Source organism: Ammodytes marinus, assembly GCF_949987685.1.
Source record: "Ammodytes marinus genome assembly, chromosome: 17".
Taxonomy (NCBI): Eukaryota; Metazoa; Chordata; class Actinopteri; order Uranoscopiformes; family Ammodytidae; genus Ammodytes; species Ammodytes marinus.
This window is the reverse complement of record NC_137221.1, coordinates 5,156,909-5,172,410: the sequence shown is the minus strand read 5'-3', so window position 1 is coordinate 5,172,410 and position 15,502 is coordinate 5,156,909. Positions and strand designations below refer to the sequence as shown.

General features: G+C 39.8%; 1 protein-coding gene across 3 annotated transcripts; it reads left to right on the top strand.

Moving 5' to 3' along the window:
• The first annotated feature begins 2,545 nt into the window (after positions 1 to 2,545).
• znf384a (zinc finger protein 384 a) lies at positions 2,546 to 15,127 on the top strand. 3 transcript variants are annotated; one of them, XR_013845289.1, is made up of 12 exons: positions 2,546 to 2,677; positions 4,699 to 4,766; positions 5,491 to 5,815; positions 6,624 to 6,743; positions 7,534 to 7,691; positions 7,965 to 8,041; positions 8,297 to 8,521; positions 9,958 to 10,125; positions 10,824 to 10,902; positions 11,268 to 11,426; positions 11,788 to 13,447; positions 13,548 to 15,127. XR_013845289.1 is itself a non-coding variant. In XM_080044929.1 (11 exons), exons 2-11 carry the CDS (start codon positions 4,704 to 4,706, stop codon positions 12,181 to 12,183), a joined length of 1,770 nt encoding a protein of 589 aa, XP_079901055.1. In that variant the 5' UTR covers positions 2,546 to 2,677; positions 4,699 to 4,703; the 3' UTR covers positions 12,184 to 15,127. The 3 variants fall into 3 exon arrangements, 2 of the variants coding, with proteins under 2 accessions (XP_079901055.1, XP_079901056.1); XM_080044929.1 differs by having other exon boundaries at positions 11,788 to 15,127; XM_080044930.1 differs by lacking the exon at positions 9,958 to 10,125 and having other exon boundaries at positions 11,788 to 15,127.
• Positions 15,128 to 15,502: the final 375 nt, after the last annotated feature.

The window sequence follows — 15,502 nt, the reverse complement described above, 5'->3', positions numbered from 1 at the left end:
ACTTTACATTGTTTGATACTAGACCAAACTCCTTTTCCATCCTGTATTTCTAACTGAATTTGTATCATGAGGGAGTTTAGTAGTAGTCATTCAGTCTTCAGTATTAAAAGATGTCTTGGATGGTTGCAAACTAACAGGTAAATCACAATATTATATATTTATTGTATTATTTATTTATATATATTTTTTTCTCTGTATGGTCTCACTTTCAGTATTTTAGGAAGATAGATGTTTGAGGAAATCTTTCAAGGATAATATAGTATCAAACATTAAAAACCTATGAAGGCGCTGTTTGCCACACTTTTCTTTTACATTTATGGGAAAATATTAGAAAACGTGATGTTCACTAACCCTAACCCACCTTTAGTTTCATCATCACTTACCTCATGTTCTACTGAGTCCTTTTTTTATTTTAAACATGTTTTTAAAAAGTTTTTTTTTTTTACACCTTTCATGAGAGCATAGCAACTGTCCCCTTGCCGCGATTTCTATTGAGTGCTTACAATGTTGGCTTTTCAGGAAACTGTGTTTGCTGTTGACCTCGCTGTCATGTTGATATGAATCCTGATGTTAAGCTGATGTTGGTGCATAGTCGAACAACTAGAGAGTTTATTTAGTCAGAATCTTATAATGTGATGACAATGTTACGTTCCTCCAAGTAATAATATATACACTGCACTAGATGTATAAGAGCTGCCATTGTGTTGTTATGGCCAGTGATGTAGCATTTCTCATAAAGGTGTAGCTTGTGATATAAAGTATAGCTTTAGCCTTCTATTGTAGCAAATGCAATGTCTTAAGTGAATTGAAATGCTGGACTATGTATCACTATTGTTTTTGATTTTTTTTAATGAAAGCTCAATGTGAAAAAACATGGATGAGATTCTTAACAGTCAGAAAGATTACTGATTGTAAAGTAATGTCAGCTTCTACTTAAATTAAATTGATGTTTAAGATTTGATATCAAACAATCCATTGGAAGGAAATCTCTAAAATTGCATAATAGTAATTTCTCAGTCAATGCATCTTTCACGCAGGTTGATAGTGAAGATTCGGGAGCTTGCCTTAAACCCCGCGCCTATCAATCTATCACCCTCTACCTCACCATAACTCCTGGGGCTCGGTATTCAAAACATGTAGGCCTGTTTTGTTTGCACTGTATCTTTCTTGTATCGGTGTACATTTAAGGCATCAAAAGCGACTAGAATAATAATTTGTCTGTGACTGTGTTCTTTGCACTGCTGATTATGTAGCCAAATGTATTGAAATGGCTTTCTGAGGGTTATTGTATTTATTTGAAGTTGAGTACTACTGTTGTGAATCATGCAGTGACACCTGTCTCACTGTAAAAGAACTCTACTTCAATCTTGCAAATGCAAATGTTTTCAGTCAGGACGCTTTGTGCCACTTTACTGTAAATTTACTAAAGTAGGTGGAAGTTAGTTACCGATCATTTCGCCTTAGAAAAGAAAATGTGATGTCTGTTCCTCAGTCTGGCACTACATATGGATAGAGATTTATTTATACAGTATATATTTGATATTTAATAAAGTAGCACTGTTTGCTTCACAAGTCACTATTAGCAACTCTACTAACTGTCACTAACTGCAGCTTCAGTATTTTATTGTAAATGTATTTAAGTTGTCGTCCCTTTAGTAGTTTTTGTTGTTGTTTTAACTCCTGCTGTGGTTTGCTGGTTCTGCCGAAAAGAAACACTTTCTTCTTTGTTGCTTTTACATTTCTGTATGTGCACTTCCAGAAATGTGTTTTTAGGAAAACAAACATGTACACAATAAACATAGCATTAAATTGCGAAAAGAGAAAACCACTTATGTCTTGTTACTTTTTGAAAATGTAACAATGATACCATATATTGTACTTTTATATGTTATTTAGGCCTATTAGTCCTTCTTTGCTCTTATTATTTCTGTTTACACAGCTGATTTGCGCATGTTTTTTTCTTTGTGTTGTTGTTTCATCAGCTGTGTCAAGTTCGCTAGAGATAACTGTAACAGTCTTTAAAATTAAGAGAAAAACCATCTGACTAAAACAGAAATGAGACATATATATTTATTTTTTAAGGCACTTTCAGCTGCATTTCTGGTATGAAATGTGTTATACAAATAAAGTATTTTATATATATTTATTCATTCATCCAAACCTGGATTATTTCTCTTGGAAAAACTCTCGTTTAAAAATAAATAAAAGTGTGTGATTTTTTTTAACACTGTCCAAGGAAGGAAATGACAAATTGTCATGTAAAGTCTGACATTTTAAGGCCAACTGAAATGTCTTGAATAAAGATGTGACAATACTCCCTGGCTAATTTAAAATACAAAACTGTTCCAAAAAATGGAAACATTCAGAATGAAAATATGAAAAATAAAAACATTTCTCACTAATCTTTTTTTTAGCTGATGAAACAAGCGGGTGAATCTCAGTTGGTGTCATGAGTAGGTGTTTTATTTTGAAAGTCTTGACCGGACATGCAGCGGTGTTTGTGTCTGACTCTGACTTGACTTTGCTGAGCGGAGCTGGAAGGAAAAAAAAGGAAAAAAAAAAACGAAGAAAAAAAACGTCTCATCTGAGGGGTTTGAGGGGCGGATTTGGACAAAGTTTCCCAACTGTCCCGACCCGAAGAAGCTGCGGGGGGGTTGACGGGGAATCCATTTGACCGGTAATTAACACAGGACTTATTAGTTGGTTGTTAATGCTGTGATGTTTTTCAGTATGTCTGAGAGCACTGTCGTCCCAACCGCCGGAAGTCTGCATGAAGCTGCGTCTCCCACTGAGAGAGGCAACGGCGGGGTTTTTCTGTCGTTTTTTTTTTTTTTTTTTTTTTTTTTTATATTCGAGACTTTTTTTTCTCTTTTTTTATTTTCTCTCGGCGAGATGCGCAGAGAGTGAGAAATGGAAGCGTAGGGAGCGAGGATGTTTGTGTTTACTAATATCGCTTATGAACACACACACAGGCCTCATTGTAGCTGCAGCAAAACCATCGAACAAAAGACAGAAAATTAATGGAGGCAAGTTAGCTAGCTCCCATTTTAGCTCTTAGCAGCTGGTTTAGGCACTGTGTGTACCACATTCAATCTGGGCTTCCTGATGTAAATCCCTTCCAAGACAATATTTTTGAAGTATTTATAAGATTTTAGCCATCACCGCTATCGCCAGCCCGCTGCTAGCAGTGCCACAGTTTTAAAAACAGCTTCTGCCTGTCGTCCAAAAATGGCTCTCGGAGCATTGAAACGTTGACTTTGTATTACACTTATAACGGCCCCCAAGTAGCTAGATAGCCACAGCCAGGGGAGAATTAATGAATTAGCCTCGTCGTTTATATTTAGGCTGTGCAGCTGCAGAGGGAGAGGAAGCTCTTGGGAAAACAACGTAAAACATGCCTCGAGTTATGCATTGCCAATGTTTTGCATGAAATATATCGTTACCTCAACTGTTTCTGAGTTTATTTGCTGTATTTATTTGTTCTGTTGAAGTTTATTTGCACCCGCATTTACTTCCCTAAAGGGCTCAAGAGTTATCAGTCATGTTAAATGTCTGTTTAGCTTTATTAACGTGATCAAGTGCACGCTTTTCTTGGCATGTAAGCGCTATGGCTTTGCATGGCATTCACAGTCTCTACAGACAACTGAAACCCTTTAAGCTTGTGTTACTATTGGTCTATAACAGTAAGGAGGTCTGTGGGAAATAAAGTGCAAATGTCTTATAATAGGTCCATGGTAATGCATGCCAAAATACAACAATGACACTTCCTGCTTTGTGCTTCAGAAAAACATGTTGTGTCAGTGGGAGATGATGACGAACCAAGATCAGAGGTTTGATAATGAAAAGAGATTGATAGATATTCAGTGTAGGCCTATAGATAGATAGTTTTGACATATGAACTTTTAAGGGGATGTTATATTTCAACACATTCTTTACTAGTAGGACACGCCTCTGTGTTACATTTCCAGACAATAAATAGTCATAATATTTTGATGCAGCATTGGGTTGCTTTCCAAAATTAAACTAATTAACATGCTGCTGATAAAGCGGCTAATCTAGGATGCGTAATTTAATTTGCTAGTTGCAACCTCTTATAATAGGTCCATGGTAGCAACACACACTCAGTAATACTGTGTACAGGACTACTGAGGAAGTGCTTGGGCTGTGTTACAAAAAAAAGCCTCAAACTAATTATCATAATATTTTCTCAACTCTTGCCTCTTCTGTCCTCCTAAAGGTTTTGTTTGGATCCGTCCCACCTGGTAGTAAACATCTTAACCTGATTCCTTTCTCATCCCTTTCTCTGTCAATCTGATCAAACATCATTAAACAACTCTAACAGCATACACCTGAAATTATTTCCCTACAACCAGGTTTTAATTGCAGCCAACTTCCTCTTTTGGAACGAGCTTCTCTCTAAACAATGGTCGCTTGCCTTGCAAAGTGACTGCTATAGGCTACTAGTGTTAGCACTTCACACTGATGATCCGAATACTTGGTCAGTGTGTTAGTTGATGGAGGAAAGGATACAGTACGTGGAAAGGAAACAAACTTAAGATGATTGAAATTTGAAACGCAGCCATGCATGGGTTTTTTATAAATGAATGTATAAAAAAAATAAAACGGAATACTACTAAACCGGAGGAAGAGGAGTGAGAGGATGGGTGTTTTCTAAGTGTGTTGCCTTTTTAATTCCAGAAATAATGGACGATTCCCATTTCAACTCGTCATACTTTTGGTCTCCCATCCCCACTGTACAAGGACAGGTAGAGGCAATCTTATTGTTGGAATTGTCTTGAAATACACATGATGATATAGTGGAATGTCAAAAGACACCCGGACGCAAATATGACTTTGACTGTTTGTTGGAAATACTTTAAACGTTGCACAACACCTGACAATGATGGCTTTTAACCTTGTGTGAGGTGTATATGAGTTCTTAACATGGGGAGGGATCACTCGACCATATGATCACTCTTGTCCCTCTCCTCTCTCTTCTCCTCCACCCGTCTTTCTTTATTTATTTTCTTCTTAATTTCCGTTTATTTTTTGCATCATCTCACCATGCCTCCTTCTCATTCTCTGTCTTCTCCCCACGTGGATCTGGATTCACTCTCATGACCAACTGCTAACTTAAACCACCATTTCTTTTCTACCAAAACCTTACCTCATTGTCCTGTTTCTCTGTGTTCCAATCTGGCCCACCTGCCTTACTCACACACCTGTCCCACCACCTTCCTTGATCATTTTCCTCATCTTTATTCACACCCCATCCTAACCCTCATTTCTAACCTCTTACGGTCCCATTACTTGTATATTTCTTTCTTCTGATTCCCTGGTCCAACATCTAATCCTACATCTCTTCAATACCCCATTCTTACCCTGAAATCTCCCTATGATTTCACCTTCACCCATCCCTTTCCTCTTTATAATATCACCCTTTCTTTCCTCTTTACCTCCGACCCGCCCTTTCTACTCGTCCCTTTCTAGATCGAGAACGCCATGTTCCTGAACAAGGCGAAGGAGCAGCTTGGCCAGGACAAGGCCAATAACGCGCCCTCCTTCTCTCACTCCGCTGCCTCCTCCACCTCCTCCCCTCACTACCCCACCGCGGTGCTGGCTATCCCGGGCTCGCTGGACGTGGGAGGGGGGGTCAGGGTGGTCCCCAAACAGGAGGGCGGAGGGGGGAACGCAGGAGGAGGAGGGGGTGGAAACAGCGGCGCGTTGAGTCTGCTCGGGGGACACCTGCACCAGTCGCACACCTCCCAGAACATCACCGTCGTGCCTGTGCCCTCCACCGGGATCATGACTGCAGGTCAGTGAGTGGGTCGCCATTTTGCGTTTTTTTTAAAGATTATTTTTTGGGCATTTTCAAGCCTTATTAGATAGTACAGAGTTGAAATGGGGAGACAGAGAGAGAGAGGGGGGATGACAGTAAAGGTCCATGGGTCGGATTCGAACCCGCGACCACTGCAACGAAGGCCTTAGCTAACATGGTACGCGCTCTATCCACTACGCCACCGGAGCACACCGGGCCGCCATGTTTTTTTAAATGTATCTGTCTGAATCATAACATCTCCCCACTCCATTTACCATGTCTGTGTCGTCTGATTATATCTGTTTGTTGACATCACTGTAAGATGGGTGCACGAGAGGCAGGAACACTATAAATATTTGACTGCAGCTGAATCTGTCTTAGTATTCGTAAAAGTCTATTTGTAATCGATCTAAGTATTAGCATGTCATAAGCAGTTTTAAGGTACAGGTGCACTGTGCAGGCTTGCAAAGATCTTTTCGGACAGCAGACACTGGCGTCTTAAAAACACTACCACATTTGTCCAGAGGGGGCGAGAGTTTCACATAGTCACTTAAAACAATATTGATCCGAGTCATATGTACAAAAAACAAAACATGTGTATTGTGTTACGACTGTGACTTTGAACCTTTTCCAAAGTATTTTTGTGGCTTTAAATATTAGAAGTGTCTGTAACTCAGTTCACTTTAGTATGTTACGTTTATCTAATCTTAGCGAAAATGGTAGCCTAACATGCCAAGCGAATTCATGTAAGATGTTTGTTTTGACTAAATGGACAGCCAGATCACAGTTTGTCTTCTCCTCTTAGCGGGGTTAATGATCACCCCTCAAGGCACACTGGTCCCCACTTCTTCCACGCAGTCATTTGTAGCTGGACACCCCAGCGCCACCACCATGATAATGTCTGCACTACACCACTCAAACACAGGTAAAACTCAGGCGCAGATGTTGACAACAGTCCAGTGAAAAATGTATTAGCTTTTTCAGCCCGTACAGTAAACAAACAGACTAGACATTAGACAACACAGTAAGTAGTATACTGTAGTACTACTGACATGTTAATAACATAATATACTATACTAACTATCCAGGCTAAATTGATCTTTAAAGGAGTAGGACCCCACTTTCGAGCATGTAGAAAGTTTGTCTTTTTTGTTTTTTATCTACTTCTATTTTAACTTTGTTTTTTATTGTTTAAAATGTTCAAACTAAAGACAACCAGTCGATCACTGTCGGCCACGAGTGGAGCAGGTGGGACTGCGCACTGTGCTTACGGTCACCATGACACTAGCTGATGGGGCACCGTGACACAAACTGATAAGAGTTTATTAATTATTAGTTTGTTGTCCTAAGGGCCTTATTTTCTCAGTATTTTTCATTGCAACATTTAATCTCCTGAGATCAAAGTAAATGAAGGCCACGACATACAGAAATCTCATTTCATTTGAATAAGAGAGTTCTACTGTCAATGCACCGTTTGTTTATTCCAGCATTATGTGTGTTGTGACATGATCCATACACATTGCAAACATACACACACTTGTTGTGTATGTCCATTGCTCTTGACCTAGACACCACACCGCTGCATAACAACTAGATGATGTGTTGGACCTATTACATCACATTTAACATTTTCATTAATAGAAGCTTTCTTAATACAGCCCTCCGTTCCCTCACCTTGTTTATTCCTTTCTTTGAAACTGTTCTGTTGTTTCCAGACAAGAAAGACGACATCCCTCCTGCCCTTGTCATGCCGACTCCGTCGAAGCGAGGCAGGAAGAGCAAGCAGATGATGAGCCGGTTGGCTGGCTTGGGCGGGGTCCTCCCACCGGGCAGCGATGCCTTAATATTAGCGCACCTCGCTGCTGGGGGACAGGTGAGGGGATATTCTCAGTGTTCTGTTGTTTGTTTTATTGTAATTTGTTTTGTATTATTTTTATTTTTAATTTATTTAATGTACACTGTTATTTTAATATGCCTGTGTGTAAAGCAGATTGGATACGGCTTGTTTTAAATAGTGCTATATAAATAAAAACGGTACTTACTTACTTACTCACTTCTGATACAGCTGTTAATGTTAATCTGCACAGCATGGATTACCAGTGCCGTGGCCTGTCTTCATCACTAATATGTTGCTACTGTGTCACAGCACCACACTGCTGACCCATATGACCTGTCAAATGACGAGGACGATCATACCAACAAAGATGGACCCAAATCCTACAGGTAGGGGAACGATATTTTGATCAGAGAAAAGTGTTATTGTTTTGGCGTCACAGATTTTGATTAAACATTGAGAAAAGGTAATTTGCCAACACACACACACACACACCATAGACACAAGATTATATACTTGACGACATTAATTCTCCTTGAGAGTTTTGTGCCATAAAGGTCTCTCTCTCTCTCTCTCTCTCTCACTCAATCACTCTCTCTCTCTCTCACTATCACTCTCTCTCTCCTACTCTGTCTCTTGCCAAGATGTCGGATGTGTTCAGTGACGTTCTTCAGTAAGTCAGACATGCAGATCCACGCCAAGTCCCACACGGAGGCCAAGCCACACAAGTGTCCCCACTGCTCCAAGTCCTTTGCCAACTCCAGCTACCTGTCGCAGCACATCCGCATCCACAGCGGGGCCAAGCCGTACACCTGCACCTACTGCCAGAAAGCATTCAGGCAGCTCAGTCACCTACAGCAGCACACACGGTACTGGGCTGTGTGTGTGTGTGTGTGTGTGTGTGTGTGTGTGTGTGTGTGTGTGTGTTTGTGCTTGTGTGTGCCAACTAATGAATGAACGGAGGAGTTGGGGGTTGTGCCTAAGTCTTTTGGGAATGTTGACAGTGTAAAGCTCTTTTTGCACCGTCTCAGCATCACCGTTGACGATGCAATACTTAAACAAAACCTAAATTAAATAATAGTTCTAAGGCTTTTTTTTTCTTTTTTTTATGTGTTTATCAATAAGGATTTGTTCATTTCTGGTGACTGATTAATTATCAGAGCATGGAGCCGGCTTCATCGTGGAATCCACTCAGAATGAATGAGAGCCTGAGTGAATGCATGCTGTAGTGTTTGGTAGGAGGAGCAGTTAATACTAATATACTAATATATTAATAGCTAATACAAACCTTCATTCTCTCATCCTGCTGTTGATACTATAACAAGCATGGATTGGAACTGCATGCATCTTTACATTCACAAAACTCCCTCAAGCGTCCACTCTTAACCTTGAACACCTTGTGGAGGCCTTTTACTGTCAACTTGTAATATGAAAAACATCTATCAATTGTATTTCATTTCAATAGGAAAAAGCAGTGAAAGAAGATTTTTGGCTAAATTTGAATTTGGAAGAAATTGACGAGGAATATGTTGAAAACGATAAGGTTTAATAATCAGATAGTGACAGTGTTGACAGCGGAAAAGTCAGTCTGTTATTCACACAGTTGTGAGTTCACCCCCTTAAGATAATTCCCACCCCAAATTGCTTTCTCTTGCTGCTACCTTCTTTTACTGCTCTGTCGGCCTGCATGTTTTACACATCATATTTCCAAAACAGTTTAAGTTACTAACCCGACATTTAGAATGCTTATAACTGTGTAACCATGTAAGTGATGAATGCCTCTGTCTCCCATTCATGCCCTCCGGATATGTTTCACCTTCTTCACGTTTTAATTTCCCTTTTGGCCTTATCTGGTTTTTCTGTGAGGTTCAGGGCATTGATTTTGCAAGGGAAGATGCACCACACCGGCCTGCCACTCATTTCGAATTTGTATTGCAATTTGGAACAGCAGAGCCAGACACATAGACACTCACACTCCACTCAAAGCAGAGCACATCAGATGGAGAGACTGAGAAAGAGAGAGGGAGAGAGAGAGAGAAAGAGAGAGAGAGAAAAGCGTGACTGTGCTTGCTGTATGTTTTTGTTCTGTGTTTTCACAACTCAGACGCAGCACAAAGAGCACACTGTCAAACTTAACGATCAATTCAATTAATGGCAGATCATTTATAACTTCAACGCATGATTTGGTCTTAATTTACCCCGTGAAGTTTTGGTCATGCTGTAGTTTAAAAACCCTCTCGCTGTGTCTCTCTCTCTCTGTTTCTCTGTCTCTCTCTCCACCTCGGCTCCCGGGGTCCCGTGTTAGAAACCACACTGAGGGCAAGCCACACAAGTGTCCCCACTGCTCCAAGTCCTTTGCCAACTGCAGCTACCTGTCGCAGCACATCCGCATCCACACGGGCGCCAAACCTTACTCCTGCTCCTACTGCCAGAAAACATTCAGGCAGCTCAGTCACCTACAGCAGCACACACGGTACTGGGCTGGGCTGGTGGGGTTTGAATGGCCACATGTGTTGTTATGTGTGTGTGTGCATGTGTATATGGGAGCAGGCATGGCAAGAAATGGCATTGTGATTGTTTGAATCTTTCTGCAACAGTTGTTGTGTCTTTTTTTTTTAAATTTGTCAGGGAGGTTTCTCACATCTTTATTTTATATTTTGAATAAGACATTTTCAGTTAGCCTTAAAAACAACATGTTACCTGCTAGCTACAGCCAAAACCAGGTTTATGCTGATTTCCTTCTTTGGGCGGTGTGACACAACTTCCTGCCTTATTATACAATTGTCTAAAGGCAGAAGAAAGTGTATCTATAACCTTTAAATTTGTACAAATAACCACAATATTTTCCACATCTCGAAATCATTAGACATGATATTTAAGAAAACCACAATCCAAAAGGAATTGCCTTTGGTCGATGTACAAAATGAGTAAACAAAGGGTTTAGCTTCTGTGCTATGATCCCGATGCCATTACAGTAGCATTAATATGTTTACATTTCTTTGGGAAGGATGGGTAATGATATGTGTCTAAGGAGGAATATGAACACTACAAATGAATTAGCAAAACACTCAAACAATCACATTAGATCAAATAAAATGTACTTAATCCTCTCATTAAAATTGTCTTAATGCAAGTGCAGCAATAACATGTATTTTCATGGTTTGATTTCAGGATTCACACCGGTGACCGACCGTACAAGTGTGCCCATCCTGGCTGTGAAAAAGCGTTCACTCAGTTGTCCAACCTTCAGGTAAATCCATTCACAGGTTTGACTCTTGACATTTTCTAAGACTTTATTTTTTTGCCTGCCTGTTCTTCTCACTTTGCTGTCCAAACCATGAACTTTATGTTTACTGTAGGTCACATGAAAAATCAGCTTTAATGGAGTGAAGTCAAGATTTAATTCAATGTTTTTATTGGCTCAGTGATGGACTTTTTTTTCACTGTTTGAAGAAGAAAACCTTGTAAAAAAAATGCAACTTTAAAATCAAGTGGCCCTTTAAGACATGTGTGTGGTACTGACAACATAAGATTTTTGACCCGTCTGTATTTGGTAAACAAGACTTCTTTATTGTGCAAATGGCTGATTGTCCCAACTGTCCCATCCCTCCACAGTCTCACCGCCGGCAGCACAACAAAGACAAGCCGTTCAAGTGCCACAACTGTAACCGTGGCTACACCGACGCTGCCAGCCTGGAGGTGCACCTGTCCACACACACCGTCAAACACGCCAAGCTCTTCTCCTGTGGCCTCTGCAACCGCTCCTATACCTCGGTGAGACCTCACACTCTACTGTCAAACATCTGACATTAATCACAGTGCACAGACACTGGTGTTAATATGACAACAATGGTTTTATGTACCATGATATTTCATCTCAAAAGCTGACAATGTGACCTATTCTAAACACTATTGCTGTTGCTAAAAATAAATTGATAGATTTTAAGACAGAAGTCAGATACAATTTTTTTAAACTTTCGTACTGAAACATTCTTCCCAGTCAGGCATCTTACATGAAAAACAATACTGACTATAGTTGGTATAGAATGGAAGAAAAACAAGCAGACATTTTTCATCTCATAAACCTCGACTTAATCATTTCTCCCATCTTGTCTTCTCCTCTCCCAAACTGTAGGAAACGTATCTAATGAAACACATGCGGAAGCACAACCCCGACCCGCTGACGGTGGCAGCGACGGTAGCTGCTCAGCAGGCGCAGGGCCTGACGCCGGGCAGAGGCCGGGGGCGTGGCCGGGGCAGAGGGGGGGGCCGAGGGAGCCAACTCCAAAACAACCAGAATAACAACCCCCAGAACAACCCCAACCAGGGACCCCCAGGCCCCTACCAGCAGCAGCAGCAGCCCACGGAGGCGGTGGGTCAATGCCCCTTCGACCTGCACCAGTACAAGACAGTGGCCGGCAATGAGATCCAGTACAAACAAGTGTCTGTGAGCGACCTGCCCGTGACCCATAAAGACCTCTGCCTCACTGTCTCCACCTCAGCCATTCAGGTGGAGCACATGAACTCATAGGCTGCGGCAGCGTCACCGCGCTGCTCCAGGAATTACTACGTGTGTAAAAAAGGTCCATATTGAACTAAGGGATTTAACTGTATTCAGTATTATAGGCTTCTTCAAGAAAGAAAAATGGCTGGGGTTTTTTTTACGCCTTGTTAGACAGATGTTAATTATCTGGTTTATTAACACTTCCTAAGACACTAGAAGAATCGATTAAGATTCACTTGACTGTTGCCTTGAGTGACTTTATTTTGAACCGGGTTACCTTGGTAACATTCAAGCAAAATAGAATTCATCCAATGCCATTTGTTCTTTCCTAAGAAGCTTTGATGCTGAATAGAAGGTTACATTCCTTGTTAGAACACAGATATTTTACATTGTGCTTCTCGATTCCTGAGCATTCTCACCAAGTATCTCTCAGTAGAAAAGCTGGTTTAGGACATTGAAATAATGTGGCTTTTTATATTATTATGAAATAGATGATAATACAGATTTTAATTTAGTCTAATTTCCCATTTAGCCATCTATGAGTCAATGGATAAGTCATCAAGTTACTTCTTTTCTAAAACACTTATTGCACTGATCCCAAACCAGCATTCTTCCTCTGAGGAGCTTGAAAACAGAGGCTCACTGGTGTCCATTATTTTCTTTTTCTTTCCCCCTTTTCTTTGGTGCATTGTTTTCGATAGGCACCAGTGGAGATGACGGTGTAAAATATCTGTGAAATCGTAAAATTACAATTTTCTTCTCTGCACGTTTATGGTCCGGAGAGATGTAATTTTTGAACACATCCTGAGACAACATTAATCTGAGCGTTTTCCATGATTTAGTTCAAAGCCAAAACAAGGGACGGAAAAAGGACAAGGAATCGACGATGAAAGAAATGCAGCGGAGTGATATTGGCCTTTTAAAATGGAATGAATGACAAAAGTAAAACAGTTTGAATGACTCTTGTCAAGTTGCCATGGACGACAGCGTTTGGATTGGAAAGGCTGAATTGGAGCCTATAAAAAAACACCACAGAAGAAGTAAAAGAATGCAGTATATTATGAGATTAGGATAAAACCTTGGAGCTGAATCTGAGTGTGTGCAGTTCAAATATCAACAGGTTCCACTTTCTCTCCCAACAGCGACTGAGTTAAAGGAACCATGTCTGTGTCGGAGCCCAAAGTATTGAACAAGAGAGACGGGCCGGTCCAATAATGCACTTAATGTGAGGAATGTTCTGCGGAGCGAATCGGAAAAACACCGGGCCAGTGGGTGGGAAGGGTCAAAGAGAGTAAGCACTTGATGAAGCTTGTACTTCATGCCTATGTTTGTCATCATTGTACTTTTTTTTTTTAATATATCATATTGTAAATGTATTTTTCTACCAACAGAGAAACGTGTGAACAAACCCGGAGAGAAAGCAAAGTGAGCGCATGAATGTGAAGGGAAGTGAAGTCCTAAAAGAGCGTTTTTTCCCCGCCCCCCTAATTTTTGTTTATATTCAAAGAAAGACATGTAACTATCACTGAGTAAAGACAGCCCGACGCTTTGTTGACTGGGTGGTTGTTGGGGAAATATTGATGGTGTGATGAAAATGGCTGACAGGTACTGTTATACTTTTTTTTTTTTTTTTTTTAAGAACTTTTCATACATATTATTACTACTTTCATTATAACTGTGTTGCAAATGTTATCCACATTATTATGGATCTGAGGCATTATTGTATTGCAGTATGCTGTACATATAATAGATAGAAAATACTTTTCCTCCGTGAAAAAGGGAATTACGTCCTGTGTAAAGCGTATATGGAAACTAAAGGAATTCAAATTTACAAGTACCAAATCATTGGCTCTGTCCCAGGTCACTTTTAGCTCAGCAAAGTCTGCAAAAATGTTGATGCATTTCAAGACAAAGAAATAGGTTAAACGATGGGTAATATTCTCATTCTGTGATGTATGACTAAGCAACTCTTCTTGCCGTATTAACCACAATCGCCTGTTGGTCTTTCTATTCTAATTACTGTCTAACTTAACAAGGCCTTTTATAAATCTAATACAAGGCTACTAAGAGACACTTGTACACAAACAAGTAATTCAAGCAAAGGTTGTTTTGAAGCTAATTTGTAAAATGTGGTCGTGTTTTAAAGAAGTATCCATGTACTTTGTTCCTCGTACAAATGGAACATGATGTAACAGGTTGGAGTGATCATCCCTTCACTCAGAGAATCATGGCCACGATATATACTTATATTATATTCATTCTCATTATGATGTAACCTGAAATAGCAAAGTTAAATGTATGTTTCAATGTGTACAAATCAATAACAGGGATCGTAATTTGGCTCATCAGTCAAGATTGTTGTGGCTCTGTGGCCTGACGACCAAGTTTTAACATTGAAGATCAATGGGAATTCCCTCCTGAAAACCTTTAACAAACGGTCTGAGAATATAATGATGACATCACCTTAAACGAAGCTGTGACAGAGGTGACCTGGGACACTGCTGCTATGTTTTTGTGCATAAGCTTTGTCTACCCAATCAAAAGGTTCAAACAGCCCGTACAACTGGCTGTCTCCATGTATACTCCTCCTTGTATTTCATTGTGTCTTTTTATGAAAAATAACACATTCTCAATATTCCTGTTAATGTTATTACTGATGCTCCTGATAATAATAATAATACAGTCCTTAATTGACCTCTTGTGCTACACTCTTGCATACTATATGCACAGTTACACCTCTTGCTCATTTGAACAGACTTTCTTCCCCTAAGGAGAATAAAGTTTCAAAACTGTTTAGGATGGAAAAACATCAGTCTCTGATTTATTTTATTATAATTCAGATTTTGGTTCTGATAAAAATGTATGATTATTTCATTGTTTTGGCATAGAATAATGTAGCCTATAAAATGTGTGTCTGATTTCATCACATCAGAGTGATGTGGACTCTATGGACCGTTGAGGCAACTATATTTGTGGCGTACTCATTTTTATAAAGATCGTTAGCATTAAGCTAATGTTAACACATTGTTTTAACTCGATTTAGTTTAAACAACGTTTCAGTCATGGTGTAATGTTGATCCTATTCGCCGAAGGGAGGAATTACATCAATAAAACCAACGGAACAGACGTGAATTTCTTTTTTTTTAAGCATAATTAGTTGGTGACCCTAATTCAGTTACAACTAGTTTAATGTAAGTCAATTCAAGCCGTAAGTCAATTTTATAACCTTCATTGTTTTAACTCGATTCAGTAAAAGTTTATTATACTATCTATGGTTAAAACAAGGTCCAAAGTGCTGTTTCTGTTGGTCATATGCCCTCTTGTGGCCAATGCTTGAATTACACAA

Excerpts from the sequence above, each read along its gene's own strand:
- znf384a (XM_080044929.1), top strand. The coding sequence starts at position 4,704 with ATGGACGATTCCCATTTCAACTCGTCATACTTTTGGTCTCCCATCCCC. Across the intron at positions 8,042-8,296 it reads GATGGACCCAAATCCTACAG|ATGTCGGATGTGTTCAGTGA; the intron begins GTAGGGGAACGA and ends TCTCTTGCCAAG. Across the intron at positions 10,903-11,267 it reads CTCAGTTGTCCAACCTTCAG|TCTCACCGCCGGCAGCACAA; the intron begins GTAAATCCATTC and ends ATCCCTCCACAG.